Source organism: Calliopsis andreniformis, unplaced genomic scaffold (assembly GCF_051401765.1).
Source record: "Calliopsis andreniformis isolate RMS-2024a unplaced genomic scaffold, iyCalAndr_principal scaffold0022, whole genome shotgun sequence".
In the NCBI taxonomy this organism is placed as follows: domain Eukaryota; kingdom Metazoa; phylum Arthropoda; class Insecta; order Hymenoptera; family Andrenidae; genus Calliopsis; species Calliopsis andreniformis.
Genome location: NW_027480432.1, coordinates 11,387,023 through 11,409,357, shown reverse-complemented (window position 1 = coordinate 11,409,357; position 22,335 = coordinate 11,387,023). Strand labels below are relative to the sequence as shown.

Genomic DNA, 22,335 nt, shown 5'->3' with positions numbered 1-22,335 from the left:
GAAGGGGATACATGGGGATACTCGCCGCCATCATGGTCTAGCCTGGCTAGTGACGTCAGAAGTAGCGGTGTACAATCTTGCCGTATAAGAAAAACAAAGACGGTGAAAATATTTGTTCTGCATAAAGAAGAGAGAAAAGAAAAGTATGTGTGCGCACGCTTAAGAACGAAGAAGACAGAGCAAGATGAGAGAGTGCAAAGGAGGGAGAAAAGAGGCGTGCAGCAAACAGTGAGACAGGACGTAGAACGGCCGCCACCGTTGTGTTTGGGCTCGGCTCGGTTTGGTTGTGCCGCTTCCGTTATGACGATATAATAATCCAGCGCGTAGCGCTGTGACCGAGTAATAAATTGTTCGTGATTATGCGTAATTGACGTAATCGTATTTTATGAAAAACCACGAAGAAACGTGATGGAGGTGTATATCTTTTTTCAATTTAATTGGTAGACTGACCCTTCGTTGATCGTTTCTTATACGCCATGTGCCATTATTCCGCGTGTGTTTCCTCTTTCTGGATTATTCTCGGTTAAGTTTCTGTAAAAATAGTGTGCAAGATCGTTCCAACAGGAATTACTACTGCTGATCTGTGCATCGTATTAGTGCAATAGTGAAAAGATACTTTTCTCTTTTTCTATTTTATATATTTTTGTCCGGTTTCTACCGAGAAAGTCAGAACGAGAAGAACAGAAGTAGGGAAGGAGATAGGCGGTGGATTCGGTGAGCCCGAGCAGGAGAGATAACGTGAGGAGCGCAAGTGGCGTATCAAGATGGCGCATAATTTGGCACCAAGCGTCAACTGTTCGCTCGACGACATTGATCTAAACGCTTTGAAGGTGTGTAAATATGATACATGCATTTCATTGAACTTACTTAGCTACACCTTATACTTGACACTTGTTCATTTTCAATATGATGCTTTCCTTCGACTCCAGACGAGAGTAATGCTCGGTAATTAACCTCGTAAGACAGATGATGACTATTTCTTCTTACGTTAATAGAGCGACGAATGGGAGGAATAATTTCTCTTTCATTGTTTTTATCATTCGTTATGCATTAAATGAAGTTAAAAATAGTTAGGCACGTCACAAATGCGATTTATATTTTATCGGCGATGTCTCTCGGAAATAATTCATGAAAATTGTCAAAGTCATTGATACACTATTGTGAATAGGCGTTCCCATGTAAACGTTTATTCAAGATTGTTTATCGTGAACATAATGCACAGTATAATATTAGACAGGAGATACGTAATTACATTATTGTAGTTATTTTCTTTTGTGTATTGTGTCCAAAACTTGAGTTTATTGGACTTTTCAATAAGTAGTATATTTAAAGTATTTCTTAGTATTCTTTAATATTTGTTTCTACTCTGTTTTTAAGAAAAATGTGTATATAAGCCAACAGAAAATTATATGAGATATCTTACATGACACGTTCCTGTTTTTACTTTTAACGTAGCTACATTAATTTTGATTAAGTTTAACCAAACATTTGATCTATTAGAATAGTTTGAATTATATTAATTTAATGCTAATGAATTGTATATTTATACAATCCATTTAAAATATTGAAAAATATTAAACTCTATGACGACAGAAAAATGAAATATTCAATTTAAATGTTATAGTTTACGAGGTTAATAAGAGTTCAATACTAGCTTTTAGACCATAATAATCAATTAGTTAAATATATTGTTTTCAATTAAATTACTGCTGCTTTGTATGTAAGTATATTTAACAATTAAGTTGTATTTTGAGTAATTTTGGTTGACTGATAGATGTACATGTATGAATTAAATATATGTAGAGTGTTAACAATATAAATAGCAATATTTTAAAAAGCTTATCTAAAAAGTAAGAAAACTTAAATAGGACACAAAGTGTTCTATGATATTATGTCTGATCATTTTGCAGTGATAGTACCTTTAAGTTAACATGTCTATATGTTAAACTAATAATCAGTAGATTCTGTAATTTTACAGATGCATTGAAGAGTAGCACTTCAACAAAAATGTCTTAATACATTTTGTGGTGTCTCTTAGAGTTTAACTTTTATGAAGCTTTAAAAATCTGAAACGTTCGATCGAAATGCATTTTACAATTTTAAAGCTTTATGAAAGTTAAATTGTAAGAGATGTAACAAACTGTATTAAGATTTTTATGCTCTATTTTTGCTCTTCAATGCATCTATAAAATCACAAAATCACAAAATCCTTCAGTTGTTAGTTTAGTATGTAGGTATGATGTTAACTTTAAAGCATTATTATTGCAAAATGGAAGTAGATCTGACATCATGTCATAGAACATTTTGTGTTCTATTTGAACACCTTATGTATTTTACATATTTTTAATATACATTTAATCATATATAACATTTACGTGTTGTTTCTAATTTAAAGTTGCATCAATATTTTAATTTTATAGGAACCTGCAGGTATCTTTGAGTTGATTGAAGTGGTTGGCAATGGGACATATGGACAAGTTTATAAAGTAAGTGGATAAACAAATATTGCAAATATCGTTTTTATATTTTATCAGCTTCAACACAGATAAATTAAATGTAGAATCATATGATGTCGAAAGCTATCATTTGAAATTCTGATAATCCATTAGGTATATTAAAATGCAAATACAATCGCCTTTTTATTTTTACATATGTTATACATTCAATTGTAGATCATTAGATGAGTGTGTGCCCGTCCGTAGCGTATGTATATGCACATGCGTGCGCACGCGAGTGTCTCGATGCATATACAGGATTGGGCGTAATTCGTGATGTGCATTTGAAAAAGAATGCATTTCGTGTACAAAAAGAAATGAAAATTAGGCAATAGCTTTTTCATTTTAGAAGATCTAATTATTAAGCAAAATTGACATTATTATTATCATCATCATTATTATTAACGGGACAAACTTATTTTATACAAAAATATTACAGTAATGTACAATTAATTGTATGATCAAGGAACCAGAAATATTAAACATTATACTGGTATTGCGCTCCTTCATTGATGAGCGATTCCGTACAAATTTTTCTAAGAGATATTATAGACTGATGTATTTAATATGTTTATTAAAATTCAGTTTATCTAGCATGTTTATTTATTACTTATCGCTTCTCTCCGTGCCTTAGTATTCGTATGGCGTATAAAATAACAGTATTTCGATCATACGTCTTTTAATTTACTGATAAGGAATACTCAACTGTGGCATTTGTAGGTAATGAAAATTTATTTCAGTTTAAATGCATAGAGAAAGAATTGTTAAAATAAGCAGCAGTGAAACCATTTTACATTTTTTTGGAACCTTTTTTTATACTGTATCACCTTTCATATAAACTCAAGAGATTTTTGTATTTAATATTTTTTATATTTCTAATAGTTTTCTACTTATGTAACTAAATAAATATTTGACCCTATTGTGAAAGGGTTATTGTTTCAATCGTAAAACGTATATGTCGAATATTTTCACATAATGTACTATTATACCAGAATTTATTTCATAGTTGAATGATACTTATAATAAGGGATCAAAGTGATTTTTGTAAGGGTCTTTCCACGGAAAATTGGACACTTTTTGGAGTATCATTTGGAGTATCGATAATTGTGAAATCAACTGCTTAGTGCTAACTTTTTTCAAAAAATTACAATTCATAAACTAGAAGAATGAGTTTTCAGGTATTTACAATAAAGACATAGGGATATTAAATAAATATTATTTCAGTTTAAGAAAAGTTCTTCAAATCATTTTTTGAGATTATTTTACAATTGCGATTTTAGGTATATTAGCAGAAATATATTATATTAGCTATTTGTTCCGTTTATAGAGAAATTTTCAAACACCACGAGCACTTTAAAATTGACCATATGAAAATTGATTGAAGTTCACGCTGCGTCGCGTGAGTGCAGTGTCCGCGACCCGGTTGGGCTGCACTAGTGGCTAGGCGACTATACCTGCCATTATTAACCTGTTAGCTGTGTATGACGAGCATACCAGTCACGAAGAAATGGCAATTTTTTGGTTTTATAACGAGTATACTCGTCAAGCAAAAACAGTAACTACTATTTGCTATTGAAATTAAAACTGCAATGAAAGCTAAAGCATATTCGTAAATCTCAGATATTTTCGAATATTTTGAGGCGAGAACGAAGTAACAAATAAACAAAAAATTAAAAAATTACTTGAAAATAAACTGCACACTCTGTGCTCGATAAAATACTTATAAATTTTTTGAGCATACATTTTTACTCTTTTTTCTCTCAATTTTCTATCTGTTATCTCGTCGGGTATTTGTTCTATTTTTTGTGAATTCAAATTCCTTCCAGAGAAGATAAAAAAGTTTCTTACTGTCAGAGGCGCACCTAGGTATTAAGAAGCTTAATCATCCTTTGCAGTGTTTCAAAAATAATATTTGAAAAGAATCTAGATATTGGTGCTCAACATGCGAGATCCCACTATGTGTCGTACCTTGTTTGAAACGGTATCATTCTGCAAAAAGACGTTAAATTCTTAATTTATCATATTTTACAAGTATTTGATTTTCCTTGTTTGTTCCCCTTGCAATAAGGAAATTATGCATATTTAACATCAATGAATTTGAGCGATAAAATTATCGATTTTACAAAAAAGTCACCAGCAATTTCATTGTAATTTCGTTCAATTTGGCGGTAGTTGCATATACTTTGAGTTTCACAAGTATATTCGTTATCTCTTTATTTTGCGATACAACGTAGATAGGGTTGAGGTGACACGAATGGGACATTGTAAATATCGCAAAAATGATAAATTTTCTTATGACGAAATTATATTTCTTTTGAAGCCATTTGTTCAGTTATACGTAATTTGAAGTTACTGCCAGGTCATGAGAATATAACGGCAACGGGCGATCAACTTTTTTCGTGCTTCAAATAAAAATTTTTATTTTCTCGAAACGTCTTGTGAAGTATTGAATAGTGATATAAAGAGGAAGGTACCGTTTTTAAAGTAATAATTAAACAAGTTAAATTTCCAACGATGTTATATTCATGAATGGGTCATATAAGGAATCTTAGTTATTACGGTACTGTTACCCAAACTGAATTATTTTTTAGTTTTGTTATTAAGATTTTTAGATTATGGATTATTTTTTATTAAAGGAATGATCTCCTGTTTTTGAATTTTAACGTTTATTTTTTATTTCTAAAATATATAAATTTAATGTACGACTTAGTGCAGTAAGATTCTAATATTTATGTAATTTAAGAAAAAATAATAATTATAAAATTAATGATAATATTATTTTGTTTTATTACACTGTCCCATTCAATGCAACTCATTTCTGAACAGGACAAAATGCACTTTTTAAAAAGTAACAAATAAAGTTGGTAAATGAGGCAAAAAACTCACTGGTACTGTGTATTATTATAGTATATTAAGTGATCTTTTTAATAGCATAAATTAGAATTAGAAAGGGCGTTTACTTTTCTTGCTAATTTGTCTGAAATAAAAGTGTCTCGTTCAGCCACCTCTGTCTACATATTTTTAAAATAGATATAGACTTCTAGAGAATCTGTGATTGCTGCTAGATATAATATGTTTAATAAATATTTAGGACTGATAGAAAAAGTTCAAAGTTGTATCAAACAGAACTAGTTCTCGAGTGTTCAGCTCACTAAGCGCTTTATATTCTAGGGTCGCGTGCGTCATTTCATTTTATAATAAAATAGAACAGAAATTGTTAACTAGTATTGTATTACCCTATTGTGAGTTAACAAAAACGCTAAGTTTTACTTAAAATATGGAAAGTTTTGAATATTATTCTTACGTTTAAAATATTATAAAGCTTTTCAAAAAGTAATTTACGAAATCTAACTTAGAAAGGAAATGTTTCGCATACTATCGAGCAAAATTTTATTAAAATTTTTCCTAGATTTATTTATTCGAACGTATTATCCTAACTCATTCATTTCATCCTTAACTATTAACATGGAGTCTGGCAGACTTCACGTGATATATTTTTATTATTGCTCTCATTTAAATATCAGAGACTTTATAATGAAAATTGGAAGTATATGCCACACCTCGTTTCCATGTTCCAATTAACACCATATTAAGTTTAAATACATTTAGTATTAATAGATTTTAATTAGACTCTTTGTATCTTAAAATTGAGTGTCTGTAGTTAAGGATTAATAAGAAAAATGAACTTCCCTTTGTGGCGTTTTATAAGTTTGGAACTTGTTTTATAAGTTGAAATTTTACCACGGAAAATACGTTGATAAACTTCAAGAATGTTGTTTTTCATTATCAAATAGAACATTCAAATTGAATGGAGTAGATCATTGATAGATATCAATTAACTAAGGCGGTCTAACCCTTTAACCTTTAACTATAAATTGTACATACAAAATACGCACTACCAATGAAAAATAAGTAGTTTGTATTAATCATGTGTGGAAAGTAATTTAACGAGAGGCAAAGTAAGTAATAAGCAAAATTTTGAAAAACAGAAAATATAGACTTAGAACACAGTTTGATATTTTTGATTGTTTATGTCTTTCGGGAGCTTTTTTGATATATTTTCTACTAATTTATTAACTTTCTACTTCAGTAATTATATTTTTAACAAGCAATCTCTATATTGCTCAACTATATTTCTATTCAAATAGTCCTATACAAAATTTTTTCCGGTAAAAATGCTTTGTAATTGTACACATATATTTAGAATCATGGTCCTGTTGTAAGATAAATAAGTCCCGAATATTCATTTTTTTAGTTGATTGAAATTTTCAACAAAGAGTTTGAAATTTTCTCTCACATTCCTTCATACAAACAGTGACGGATTATACACAAGGGGCGTGAGGTGCGCACTTGAAGGAGAGTCAAAATTGACAAAAAATGTATTCCCTGTTGGCATAGTTGAAAATTTGGACTATGATAAAAGGTTATTAACAATTTTGCAAAATGAAAATCCAGGAAAAGTGTTATTTAAATTACTTACTTTATGTTAGAAAATAAATAAAAAAATTTTACATAAGAGTATTTTTGTATTAATTACTTTTTCGCTTTAAAATAAAACCTTTTTAATACATAATAGCCCTCTTTGTCTTAGTATTAGGAATTTCAATTTAATATTGCGCCTCAGACTCCACTATAGTTTAATACGTTGTTACTAGTCTTCTCGTATTTGAACGAACTTCAAACTTCGACGTTTGAACGTTTTTCCAAAAATATATTGTTTTATTCAGAAATTGTTTAGTGAATGCTAAAAGTCTCTCATATTTACTAATAAATAGTAGCTTTCTTGCTGATTGGCCATGAAATCTTGTTTCTTTTATTCGTATACGAATTTACATCTCTTAGGTCTGTAATTCAGACTGTTTGAACACCTCTCTTTCTATAATATGATCATGTCTTACTACAGTTTTCCATCGACGTGCTGATCTTGGAAGATTTTCTACAATGTTGTTGTTTTTTAGACGTTTTGCTATCTTCCTAAAATCTGGCGTAATTTTTCTAAAAGTGTCTCCTTTCTTTTATCTATTAAACATTTGTGATCTAGCATGTGTAAGTTCACAAATTTTTAACATTCTAAAATAATATTGCTTCTGAAATATACAAATGTAAATTTAAAATGATACAATTAATATTATAAAATGGAAAAAGGATGATTTAAAGTTAATTTTTAAATTAGAACTTGTCAACTTATTTTCGTTACGGTAGTAAATAACTTGTTAACAACATACATTTGTCTGTTATATTAAAAACAAATTTCGACTGTTCGTATCATTTTAATAAACGCTGATGAAGTATTTTAAATAAACGAAAACTGCACGCATTTTGTTCTTAACAAAGTAAAGTCTAAAATAGACATTTTGAAACGTGTCAGCATAATTTTTACTGTAACTATCGATCGACTATGTTGACCATATACAATTATAAATTTCAGCGTATATCCATGTTGATAATAAAAAATGGCAAAAAAATAATATATATAATTACACATATTCAAGAGTATAAACACAACATATGTTTACTTGCACATATTAAAAGATAACTCGCAACAAAATTCTAAATAACTAATTAGATATTTTTTTTTAACAAAAAATGTAATAGTAGGGTCATTTTAGTGCAACAAAATTGAACGTACACGTGTAATTAACAATGTTATTTATAAGCTTATGATATTCTAACTTAGCTTTTTAATATTTTGTGGCATAACCTTTTGTATTAATATCGGCTTGTAAGCATCGTGGAATGAATCGAATACATTTCTTAACAAAAAAAAAAATAGTATAGATAGAAGAAACGTGTTTTGCCCTTAAACACAATGGCGGACAAAAAAGTTTAAGTAAGATATTGCTAACTTTGGTGAACCTGCAGATTAGTCACACCACCACCGATTTCGATGATCTTTTGATATATTGTAAGTTCATCATTCTGAGTAACCTCTTTTTATACATATAATAGGCGGTGTTGCTACTACTACATTAAATTCTGGTTATACATATGCGTCACTATGCGGTGTGCCAGTAGCTTTTCTGCTGTTTCTACAAATATAGCACGGGCCCGACAACTAATATTATAAGGGATGGACTATTTAACTTTAACTATCGAATTCGAGCATTGTTTTCAAAACCTTTACTTAGTAGAATAAGTTGACCCAGTGGACAAGTCCAAAACAAAATCCCCTAGGCGATCCAACTTCTCCTATAAGGACTCAGTGGGTCTAAGTTGAGTCAGTGGGCAAAGGTAACCTAAATCTATCTTGCATTCTATGTTTCAGAGATAGTTCAGTGTGCGTTACCTTTTTCCACTGGGTCCTTATAAGGTGTAGGGTCTGGGAGATTTTTTTTTATTTTTGATTTGCTCACTGATTACATATTATATATGTAGGAAAAAGTTGTTAAAAATCTCGTCGTCTATAGTATATTTAAAGATTATCGAAATTGGTGGTGATGTGATTAGTCTGCAGATTCACCCTAACTTTTATAATAGATATTTTATTTTATATTGATAAGATTTGTCCGTTTTGGGATATCTTCACATTCTGTATAACATACGGTGCATGTACCAGCACTTGAACGTGTAAAGAAGTTGTTTAACTTATATAGATTATATAGATTATAATCTTATCATTTGACTCTTGTTTCTATTATTTAGAAATAGTATGAATCATCCTTTCAAAGAAATAGTAATAAAGCGTAAAAGAATTGATTTATGTAGCAACAAAATTAAATTAATCAAGTTATAACATAGCTGTTATGGCTCAGCGCTTAAACAAGTGCTTTTTTAAAAATTTTATTTCAATCTATGTGTAACATATAACGAGCTACAAAATCTTTGTCGAATAAAAAATTTATTTTGCGTATTTAACTGAACCCCAAAGAAGTTTATGCTTTTTTAAATGTTAATTGTTAATATAGCCATTCAAATGACGAATTTGTTACTTCCTTCAAAAACTATTTTTTTGTTTTCCGTATTTAGCGTTTACAGAGCTTTTATTATGATAATAACATTTAATATTTTGAATATCAATAAACAAGTTTATTGTAAGTCGAAATCCAGTAAATGTTTACGTACAAGGACATGTTTAACGACTGGAACATTTACCTCAAATGCTGAATAATTTCATTCTGTAAAATTAGTGTTTCGTCGTTCTTGCTTTTTAAACTTCCTTTTGTTTGCCATTCTATGTGTATTTGTATTAATTTTTCCGCTATTCTTCATTACCAACATATGTATATGCTCAATTTTGTGAATAACTATATATTCATGTAAATGTAAATATTTGATGGTGCGTTGGTCAAGTATGCAGAGGAGGATATGGTTCTTTTCACACCTGTACTTTAAATCGGAGAAGACAATGATTCACCTTGAAAAAAATTCTCGGCGATGTCGTCCTTGGATGGACAACCGAGCGTGAAAAACAGTCGTATATAAAAGGTCGAGAATCTCAACCGGAAGGATGTGAAATGTATATTATGCGTTATTGAGACTTATGAATAAATGACCTTGTAGTTTTACGTTGCACTTATCATCAGTATTGTCATTAATGGGTTCTTTATAGAATAGATTTCAGTAAGTGAGTAAAGTTCATTTTTTGGCTTCACCGACTTAGAAAAGAGAACCTGACTTTATGAGAATATTTTCAGTCACCCATTTACTTTCATCCACTTCTCTCACAAAACGACACACTTATTCTATTTTTTTATGTTCTACTTCTATATCATATCTATTCTATCTATTAATTATTCTATTCTAAATTTAAAAGAACTTTTTTCATTAATACATTTCCTACTTCTTTTATTGCTATTACTTCGTCCATTTTCTTAACTATTTTATTATTTTCTCGTTTACTCTCCCTGCTAGTGCCTTTTTTATTTTAAATTCCAATCTTTCAATTTCAGTACAGTCCTCTGTTAGGTGTTCTAATGTTCTCTGCCTAATTAATAAGTCCTTTATATGAAGAAGTGTTATTCAACGTTTTTCTGAAATATATATTGTGTTTTACCACTTATTTTGATACACAACGAAAGTAAAAGATGTATAAAATATTCTGTTACTGTTGTTATTAGTCAAATTCATGTTCATTTATAGCGATCACAGGTTGTAGCATAATTACCTGTTTGCTAGTTGCAAGTTAGGTTATGTGCGATACACGTAACGATGTATTTACAGATTCAATAACGCAGTGCAAACATTTTTTCCCCCTAGATTACTTGTGTAGTGTTACTAGTGCCTTCGAATTAAAATTGTTTAAAAAAGAAGAATTTTTATTAAACATGTGATACTTTCTTTTTATTCTTAGATGTAGATAAGTAAACTGAAATTCTATGATGCCACAAAAAAGTTCTTCTTCATGACTCTTACAGTTCCAGCTGTTGGAGTGGACTGAAAATAAAAAAACTTTTAAAGTAGCTCTTAGCCAACTATGCTAGTTAAATGAGAATTCGTTGCTAAACGATGAATATAAAAATGATATGATGCTATATAAATTATAATTTTTAATACTATTCAGATTTATTGAAAAAAGTTAAACGTTGATATAAATGATTGTCATGTGAAAATGGGATATTCAATTGACTGGTGTTTAGCTACAAATCACTAACTTCATTACAATCGATAGAAAAAATTTTTACGTAAATCTCTTTTTTCACTAGCAATTACGAAAGTATTATACAGACAGATTTATTGAAATTAATACATTCGCTTCATAACATTTCGATGTAACTTTAGAGTTCAAACATAAAAATAGTCAAGGTGTTAACATGCATTAACTTTTATTAATGATTTGTCGATAACTATGCGGTAAATTGATTCCGTATTTTACACAAGGGTGTCTTCTAGACCAAATTGGTTTTGTTCAAAATTTGGACGAAGTCCTGAATTTTTACGTTTAGCTAAGAACTACCTCAATCTGTATGGTGACTATTGCAGATTGCAGGTATCAGAATAGTTTGAAAATCATGAAAGAGAGAGAAATATAGCTGTGTTAAAAAACTGTGTTTATTTAGCAAAAAAATGGTCAGTTTCTTGGCTGCCTAAATTCGAAATAATTTTAAATCGAAAAAGTTTTGGTAGGTGTGAAAATAACACATCTACTGAATATTGAATATACTTATAAAGCCTGAAGTGAATTGGTTAAACCGTTAAGGAGTCATCGTAGTACCTATTGAGAACAGCTGTTTTATGGCGGTGTGCTAAAACTCTTAATATATCTGTTTTTTGCTTGACAAAAATTTAAAAATAATTTAAAAATGCTAATAAATAGTCCCATTAAGTTTCGGGATGATATGTTGTATAATTTTTGCAAAAAAGGTTCTCGAGAATTGTTTTATTTTCGGACCGCTACAGGATGGTTTCATACATAGAAAAAATAATTTCTCAGTTTATGTATAAACGTTCTTTTGTTATAAATGATTTTAATCATTTACAATTAGGTATGATTAACTGTGCTGATTTTAATCTATCATTTAGATTAAATGATAATAACTAATAACTAATTGATATTGTCTTTAGCTTGTATACTTTGAAATATTTGTTTGTATTGAAAATAGTACTTTATTGATTTGAAAATGAGATGATGTTACTGTTACTTTTATGTATCTGAATGAGCTTGTACACGACTTAAAATATAGGATTTTGCGAAGAACAATCATTTTGACTAACTTTCATACTAACAAATTCTAAAAAAGAAAAGAAAAAGAAATACGTGATCACCCCTTGGTTTTGCATAGAAAATATTCTATACAATATGTCTATAACAATGTTCAACAGGAAAATCTTATACATGTCCACAAAAAAAAGAGTATCCTGTTTTAAATATTAAGAGACATGTCCTGGATTTCAGTATGATTTTATCGTGCATGTCGTAACTAGCATAGATGCAATGAACTCATAATCAGTCAATAATTAAGCCTCTCATTTGTCACATTGGTTAACTCCACAAAACAACAATATTTATCTTTATTTCAAGTATAAAAAGTTAAGTCTCAATCAACTGTTTTGGCGCTAACATTTTAAAAAGTTCAAAAAGTGAAGTTAATCACTTTGGCCTAGCTTACATAGCGAATTCAAACAATTGATCTCTAAAGAATCATCTACTACATTTTGAATCTGAGGAACAGTTAGTTGCTAATCGCTGTTTACTAGAAGAGCGGTTTAACTTCTATTGACTTGTAAATCAGCTACCTCTGAGATAGTGATGTTCACACAATTTCTAGATTGGAATTTGAGGTCAGGATTTCGTACGTTTGACGTATGCGATGCAAGCCCTCAGTCTCCCAAGGAGCATTAACTACCGTTTTAAATCGCTGAGAACAGTTGCTGCCTGTTAGAAGAGCGGTCTAATTCCTTCTGGATAGGTATATCAGCTACCTTGCGAGATTTTCGTACTTACACAACGTGATGTCAGAATAGAATCCGTCGTTTGGTGCTTGTGCAGTTCCTTTTAAACTTGAAAATGAGGATGGATGCATGCGCAGTACCTTATGTTTAAAGGGCCCTCTGGATTTAGAGAACGTAAAACAAAGGGGTTTTGGGAATTTTTTTCAACAATTTTTCAATTGTTTTCAACATATTCTTTTGAATTTTCGAGTATTTCTACATTTACTATTCAACAATACGTTAAAAGAATTAGTTTAAAATGTTTATTATAGGTTTAGTTTTATGAGTGGTACATGGGGATCCTTTCAAAAAAGGAAACCTTGGCGCTAGCTTAGCTCAGGATGGCCTGACACAAAAAACCAAAAGAATTTATTGAGAGGAGAAGAAGGGAACAAACCTCAAATTTGCTAAAAATTGAAAATTCACAAAATGCCCGCAGCTTAAATTATCGCATTTTTCAAAAATGACATGTTTGACCATTTTCAAAGACAAAAGTCTTCTTAATGTTTATCTTTCTCTAATTTCGACATTCTTAACATGAATTATTATGAAATATATAATATTTTATAAAATATACAATTTAAAGACAATAAAAAATATAGAATGACGAAAGTTATATGGATGTACTCAAGTTTGCAATCGGTTTATAACATAATGGATATATTTTGGAGAAAAGATAATGGACATGACATTGAGGATCCATACCAGTATAATTCCAAATTTTGAAAATTTGAGTTAATTCTATTTATCCAATTTTAAAGATTTCATCTAACTGTCTTCAAAGGTAATTAAAATATAGGGTGTCCAAGTTGAAGCAGGCCACCTAAATACTTCTTCTGTTTTTACTAACATGAAGTTTTAAAAAACTAAAAAAATGATCCTACACAAAAGATTATTCTTTCACGATATTTTTCCTTCGAAGTCATTCAAATTATGACATGGACGATTTTCGTGCCATTAAAAACAGGAGATATTAGGTGGTCTGCTTCAGCGTGGACACCCTGTATAGCTTCATTCGTTACCGAGAAACGGCAGTACTCTTCTTTGTCATTAAACAAAGAGAATAAATCGTTCAGAACGAGTGGTGTAAGTCCACCCTACGCTCTTCTGTTCTGAATCGATATTGACTCAATATTCTGAGCACGTGCTTAAGTCGTTCAACATGCAATCTTTAACGTTAATAACTAACGAATTATGAGATTATGTAGCGTATAGTGATCATAGTAACGATGATCCAGACTATTATTCTTGAGAAAGTAATAGGTATTAATGTTATGTTGAAAAATTTAAATGCAGAAGATGATGAGATTTACGGACATTTATACATACTTAGGAGACGGTCATTGTAAGCGTAAAAGAAAGAAGAAAGTATAAATAGTTGTCACAAAGAAATTTGGAAATTCTGGAGTTTCAAATTCTGGAATTTGTTTCAGGATTTTTCTTTATAAAAAATAAATAAGATGCCAATCTGTGGTTTTTGACATTTTATTATACAAACATATTTTGAACATATAAAGAGTTGTATAACCTTTCATTTAATCTAAATATTAACAGCGTCCGTGTATTATAGTAGAGGTCAAAAAATTCTTTTTGAACAGTGGGACATCTAGCTCCTTGACTGTAAATTCGAATAAAAAAATCGTTTTTATACTACATGAAATTTTTCAGCCAGCGAACTTTGAAAGTAAAAATGTTTTTTATCACTTTTTGATACATTAAAGTTAAACATAATACTAATTAATACGATATAGCTTCGCGAAAAAAAATTAACAAAAAAGCTTCATTTCTGAAAAAGTCCACTATGCTTACTAATTAAAATATTTAAAAACATAGTAATATCAGTCAGCATTTCTCAAACTTCTTTGCCCCAAAGTAAACATTTAGTTTGATTTCATTTATTTTTCGTTATGCTCTAGAGATCAATTTTTATAGCAATGAAATACAATTTTAATGGTTTAAATTGTAAGTAGGTTAAAGTTTTATCTTAAACAAGTTAAAATTATAATGGCACAAAATTAAAGAGGAGCTTTTATTGCAAATACGTTATAATTTAATGTGATGAGCGAATTGCGTCATAGTATGTAACACCATGCAGATAACGCAAAAAGGAAGGAGTGGGTTGTCATAATGATAAAAGAGCTACGGTGTAATGGTAGCTTAGGGTTGCAAACGAGCAGTTCCTAATGTTAAGCTTTGTTCATTTTTGCCATAACTTATTTCAACTCTTTTTGCGTTCGCTTGTGGAACCCCTGTAGATATAAGATAGAGTTCTAGGATTCTGCAGAAAAGGTACAGCTTGAGAAATGCTGTGAGTCAATCTTAACCCTGGAATGATACGCTGGAGTCCTTCAAGGCATCAGAGATATATTGACTTCTGTTATTATACTGCAAAATGATTGAAAACAATAAAGTTTTTTAATTTCTTTTAAATTATACATTTAAATGAATGTTAGTAAGTTTTTACAGAATTTTCTTTTATATATTCAAAATATGTGAAAATCACGCCAAAACCTGAAAGACCCAGTGTGCTGTGTGGCAATAAAAAATACAGTGTACTATTTTAGAGTTAATCGACTAATTCGTTTCCAGATAGTATAGAATCCTTTTTTGTACTGCTGTTTTCAGACATCGATACATTCTTACATTTTCCTGAACTTATACTGCCCAACTATGAGGAAAAGCAGTATCTACTAAAAATATTTTACTTCTAATTTACACATAGAACAAGACGTACAATGTTCAAAAATATTCAAAAAAGCAAAAAACTTAATTTCATATTTTTCTGCAGTTTCTGCCTTCCTCCATAGTTGGGTAGCAGGTATAGACGTACTTTTGCACACGGAAAGAAAAATGATGGCGGAGAAGTATGCAAGCAGTGGATTCAAGACGATCGTCATCACATAGAGTGTACACACGCTATTCTACCGTGGTGGCGGAGTCGTATCGGCAAAATATCATGTCTACGCTATGACGACTATCGCTTGGCTCCATTGGTTGCGTACTTCTCTGCTGCCATTTTTCTTTCTGTGTACCTAAACGAAATTGAGATTCAATATTCTTGGAAACGAAGCACAATATCACAAAACTTTACTATCAAAAAATTATTAGCTTTTCGCTTGTACTACCACTTCTGTGACACCCTCTATACATAGCAGAAGAAAGGAATAAAAAAGGATGGAGAGAAACATAAGTGATAAATCTCTATCTAACACCATAATTGCTTGAAGTGTTATATTACATAATAAAGTTTCTCCAGGAATAAATGCATATTATGTTTACATTCGTTTTATCGTGTTGTAATTATTATCCAGTGATTCGTGCACCTGGAACAAATCATCTCTGTTTTAATTGAAATTAGAAAATGCTAAAAGAATAACAGACGCCTTCTAAGTTGGAGATGGCTTAATACTTTGAAAATTATTGTGTATTCATAACTGAACATATCTGCTTTTTTAGAAAATATATTAAAAATATTCTAATGTATGTTTGTAATTTTTTTTTGGCAAAATGTTGATTGGTGGGTACGTATTAGTCTCTGTACACAATAGATTGGGCGTAACTCAACGAACAAAAATCCAGAAGCGATAAGCATGAAAATGGTACATTGTAATCAAGGTATTCTTCCACCGTGATTAATCCAGTACTAATACATATTTTTAATTTAAAAAATTTTGTATTAAAATGCAATAGAAAAACTATTACATGTAGCGATTGAAAAATAAAAACTGTAAAAACTATGACTCTTGTGAAAGTGTCCATAGGAATTTCCTAAGATCACAGTTCGGTATGTAACAACGTGGACACCATTTTCAATAATTGTCAAATGAAAAGGAATTACTTCGTCTTATTCTGGCACCTCGTAGTATGATCCTTACAAAATATACTGACAAATAGAAATGTTTAAAAACGTGAATAAAAATAATCTAAATTTAAAATTAAAATTCAAATCTGTTAACTTGAAATTCGATCAAGTATAAGGGCAGTCGGTAAACTTTCGAAATTACTTTTCTAAGAAACAAAGTTATGTATGAAAAAATTGTTGTTTATGTCTTTCGTCCAGTTTTCATGTAGGTTATGTGAACACCATAGTAGAAAATCATTACAAGTCACGTTTTCGAGCTTTTACAGAAAAGTAATTTTAAATTTCAATTATTACCGAGCTTGTTGTTATTTGGTTTTGAGGTTAAATATTTTTTTCATTCTTTTGAAAAATTCAAGATACTGATTGTCATCATGTTAGTAATTTTTTTTCAGCTAATTACTCTAGTAAATACATATACTTATTTAACGTTGGTGGCTCAGCGGTAAAACGTTCAACACTCACATATTTACTTAACAAAGTGATTTACAGAATTTTATATTAACTTCGTTAAAAATAGCCTAATGTACATAGTGTTTAGTATCATTTTAAGATGTTAGAAGTATAGATAGTATCACTTTCATAATGATACGACAGTAAATACCTAATGAGTTTGACTTTCCGAAAGAATGCAACTGTCGAATTGCAACGTCATTCCAAGTTCATTAATATACTGCATTTGAACCTCGCTCGGTGTGACTACAGTCACTCGGGTGTTGAGTCATTTTAATGCTGTCTTAGAACTATTTGATCACTGTTTTAATGTTCAAGGTTATCTGAAGATCGTATCTTAGACATGTTCAAGTATATCTTTTCATCTACCATAAAATGCAATGGAAAAATGTTTAAGAAAAATGTTGACTTTAGTGTTTGACGCCATTCAAATTGTATTTTAAACATTTTCCATTTTGTTAAAAATAACATTAGAATTTTGTTTTCATTTGAAAAGATATTTAGTAATTTTTTTTACTCTCAGTGAATTGTACTTGAGATTTCTACGCAACACCTTTTTCTACTGTAGAAAGGATTATGTACGTAGGCACTGACGCTTTGATTCTTGTATCTGTTTTCCAAATAGTTGGCAATCAGCTTGGTTAGACGTATAGAGCGATCCCAGATGAGACTCAGGCGCTAAATCGTTTCGAATGCTTTATTTAGATCGAATAGGAAACATCTCAATAATCCTGTTGTTGTTGAGCTTAACAAAAAATCTACTCTGGTACCTTAATTAATTGATATGTGCTGGAGTGTTTAGGTCGAAATCTGAATTTTTTATTGGAAATTACATTATTCTCTCTTAGGTGTATTTGAAACGATCTTGTAGGAAGTAGCATAAGTGCCAAAACTGAATAATTTTGTTTCTTATTTAAAAAATGTTCTATGTAGTATACTATCATTTTTTAACAAAAAGCAAAATTTTTCAGTTTTGACACTTACTAATTTTCACGAGAACGTTATAATTGTATTTACTGTTAGAATGTGTTATTCAAATACATTCTTGACTATACTTATCGCCAAAGAGCTAATTGAACTGCAATTTTCCGGGTGATTGCAAATTTGCTTGATCTTCTAATTGAAATGACTTTGGCGATTTCCCAGTAATGAGAAATGTAGGCATGAAATTAGCCAAATATGAAATGATAATTTTTTTTGGACATTTCTATGAATTTTGGCGCGATTGTTTACTTTTAATATGAAGTTTTTGGATAATGTTAAACATCTACATATACAGAAGCAAAAAGAATTGTTATGTAAGGAGTTCGAGTTTGTTATAAGTAGTTCTGAAAGTTTATGAGTGGTTATTTGAAAGTAACATGAGACGGATTTCAGTTTCATTCAAGTCTGTATGTCATGCTTGATTTTAATGGTTAGAGAGAAAATGTTTGGGAATTTATGTTCAGTTGCTTCATATGTATTCCATATGGAGTTGTCTTGAACTTTTAGCATTTACAATTTTTCCTGTCATGTGTTCTTGACGTACATATTCGATATTTTTTGATGTTGAGTTTCTTTAAAGATAGTAACATGGTGATCCTTTATTTTCTAGGGCCGACACACTAAAACTGGTCAGTTGGCAGCCATCAAAGTTATGGACGTCACGGAAGTAAGTACATTGGTTGTAAATGTAAGGCGCGATCCACATCAGCGATATTTTGACGCACGATCTCGTTGCGACCATATGTTTGTCTTCGTCGTTTGTGATTGGGAAAGCAGAGGAAAATATGATCGCAACGAGATCGTGCATCAAAATATCAATCGTGTGTATTGGCCCTAAATTAAACGTGATTCAACTGTTTACGAACGCAACTGTCTGATATTCTCATCGAAGGTATTAACAAAAATGTAGAACAATCTCATAGGATATGTTGCAGATGTAAATATAAAGAAAACAGTATACGTATATATACATACAATAAGAGTTAAAGGTGAGCATATATCGTGAAACAGAGATGGGCAAAAAATTATTCAGATGTAAAATAAAACACATTTTATCTTTATTTGTTATTGTAGCTGCAGATAATTTCAGTATTTATCTGTAATTTTTATTCGTGCGAAGTTGACTCTCATTAATCATGACCTCCAGTTAGTACTGAAATCTCAAAGCAACACAAAATGTAAGCCATAATATTATGGTGCTTCATACGTGAAAGCATTTATTTGTATAATGTACGAACTGACAACGTCGCATAGAGAAAGATGACCAAATTATTCAAAATCACGGTAGAAATAACAAATAAAAACTAACGAATAAAAGTTACAAATAAAAATGAGAATCAACTCGGCACGAATAAAAGTTAGGATAACAAATAAAGATATAATGTGTTTTGTTTTATTTTGCATTTAAATAATCTTTTGATCATCTCTGTCGCGTAAGCACAGAATTTATTCAATAAATCTTACATGTATTAAAGTGTTCATAATGCCACTAAGCCTTAAATAAAATACTATACACAAATAGTATACGAACTTCATTTTCATAAGGTGTATGCTTTTGACTCTTACTGACAATAAGATTTTCTGGTAACGTTTCGAATGCACTAATATTTTTATGGTAAGTTGATATCGACAGATACTAACAAGGAACTGTCTAAAGTGATAATATTCGATCTTGATGAAACTTGTCAGATTTATAGAGTAGCTGAAAATATTCATTACGTATTTTTTTATTGGCTATTGCACATGTCAATGAAAATCGTTCCCAAAGATGGCAGTGGAAAACATATTTCTCCTAATGTCTCAGAAATCACTGGATATAGAAAGAAATCTCGAAATTAGTCAATTCTGTATTTTGAAACGATAAACCCATCGAAGTATGCAACCATTTTTTGAAAATATCTATTTGTCTGAAGAATAGACTGAAGATTGACATGTTTCTGATCATTTTTGAGGTAAAATGTTTTCAATTATTTCACAAATTTGGAAGTGGATACTTTAGACCAAAATACAAGATATGGATATTTTTCGATTAAAAGTTTTTGCATTGTAAAAGAAATAATTGCGTTCATAGTTTATTTGCGTTTCGTTTACAATTAGCTTGGAACATATTATTTTAAGAAATAATAATTTTATGCTATCTCGATTATTTAATTTTGTCATGTGTCAATAATTTTTATAAAATAATAAAAAAACCATAGCTTAAGATGACCGACGAAGTGGTGTTTTCATCTTGAAGCGTGTGAAAGACTCAAAGTGCAAATAACCGTTGTATCGACTAATGCATTAGATAAAAATAGTTTATTGAATGGTTTCTGTTGTTAGTAATTGTTTATAAATGAGGTAACTTCTTTCTAGTTATAATTTTATAATAGTATGTTGCAAATTAATATTGTCTAATTGTAAGAATTAAAACCATAAATAAAGAAATAATATGCGTTACAATTAAGAAATATACTTTTAGAACTTATTCTCTTTCCCAGGTGTGCTTTTTACTATTTTATAAAAATTAATAACACAGGATAAAACTGAATTATTAAATTACAATGAAGATGTATAATTTTTGTAGTAATAATTTGTTCTTGGGTAGTTTCACACGAAATACAGATAAGGTATGAACACCACTACTTCTTTTTCAACGCAAAAATTCGAAATTCCAAAATATCCGTATTTTGGTGCACTTATAGTATGCACATGCAAATTTATGAAAAAAATGGGAAACAATCTGGAAACATTATTCTAAGAATGACCAAAAATTGTCATATATTTTAAACATATAGATATTTTTAAAATCCATTTGCACAGATGAATTCGACATTTAACAATACTTAATTAATTAATCAAAATTTCTTTCTACACCCAACGGCTTCCGACGAAATATGTTTTTCATTTTCAATTTTGGGAGCGGTTTTCACGCCCTTAACATGTATAAAAACCAATAAAAAAATACTAAATGAATATTTTCGGCTACTCTATGAACCTGACAAATTTTATCAAAGTCGAAAATTATCACTTCGTGTAGTTTCCTTGCAAGTGTTTGTCGATAACTACTTAGTAAAGAAATATATTAGTGGTTTCTTATAAGCTTACTTCACAAAGTGTATTTTTAAAAAGATATGGCGTAATTGTAGGAATGTAAGGTAAGAAAAAAATGTATCACTTTTGATATGGATTAAAAAATAAAAGTTTTTCATGTAATTTTTTGTACACAAAAATTAACTAATTTATCATATAAGTTTCAAGAGTAAAGATAAGTAAAATAAATATGAATATTAATATTGGTATTAAATAAACAAACATTGTATTTTATATGTGATTCCTGTGGTAATTGGTCATAGTCCTTAATAATAAAAGTAATAGTATTAAAAAGAAATGAATTTTTAAAAGAAGCCAATAATAAAAAATCAAGAATTTAAAAATATAATAACACAAATCTTCAATGAATACATTAAAAACTCAAATAGAAAGTAATAAAATACAAAGTAAATAAAACTCAAGCTCAGAATGGACTTTGAAAGTTTGGAGTCATTTTCTGTCATGCGGAGAGTTGTTATTGTACCGATGAGCATGTGCTTGAACCATTTTTTATCGTACATATATAAATAATTTTGGAAAGCAATTCTTCTGAGACTGACTTGGAGAAGCGAAAAGAAGAATATCAGATAAAAATATCAAAAAAAAATATCAGAAAAAATATCAGAATTATGTCATTTTATTAAACGTTTAAACTATTGGGAACCATTGACGGAGTGGGTTTATGTATTTTTTTTTACATAAAACTGTATGGAGAAAAAAAACCAAAGAACTAACTAGTAGATTCTAGACTAGAATTTATGTAGTAAAATATTATGGTAAGGGAGGTAGTGATAGTGTGTGATTGCATGGCAATAAGTGAAGTCGTAAAACTTACTTTTATCTGTGTATCTATGTATTATTGTACAAGTCTGAAAATTGATAAATCCTAAGCTTTACCAGTAAATCCTAGCATTTACCATAGAAACTTGCCAAATCAGTTCGTTAAATGCTAGATTTTTCTGGTAAAATCTAGGATTTACCAATTTTTGGACTGTTACAGTAACACAAACTAAGCAAACTAAGCAAATGAATAACTGAAATGAAATGGTGAAACTAGCTCGGACTACAAATGGGTAATGAAATGAATTAAGATAATTTTCTTAA

At 30.0% G+C, this 22,335-nt stretch overlaps 1 protein-coding gene across 19 annotated transcripts in view; it reads left to right on the top strand.

The window, feature by feature from the left end:
* Positions 1-116: 116 nt before the first annotated feature.
* Positions 117-22,335, top strand: part of Msn (serine/threonine-protein kinase msn) — a 79,729-nt gene continuing 57,510 nt past the window's right edge. For 18 of the 19 annotated variants that reach the window (XM_076391596.1, XM_076391583.1, XM_076391595.1 and 15 more), the window contains exons 1-3: positions 117-830; positions 2,421-2,486; positions 18,770-18,826. In XM_076391596.1, the coding sequence (XP_076247711.1) occupies positions 765-830; positions 2,421-2,486; positions 18,770-18,826 (189 nt within the window). In that variant the 5' untranslated portion in view covers positions 117-764. The remainder of the gene's footprint in view (positions 831-2,420; positions 2,487-18,769; positions 18,827-22,335) is intronic. The other variant, XM_076391582.1, reaches the window with a different exon arrangement.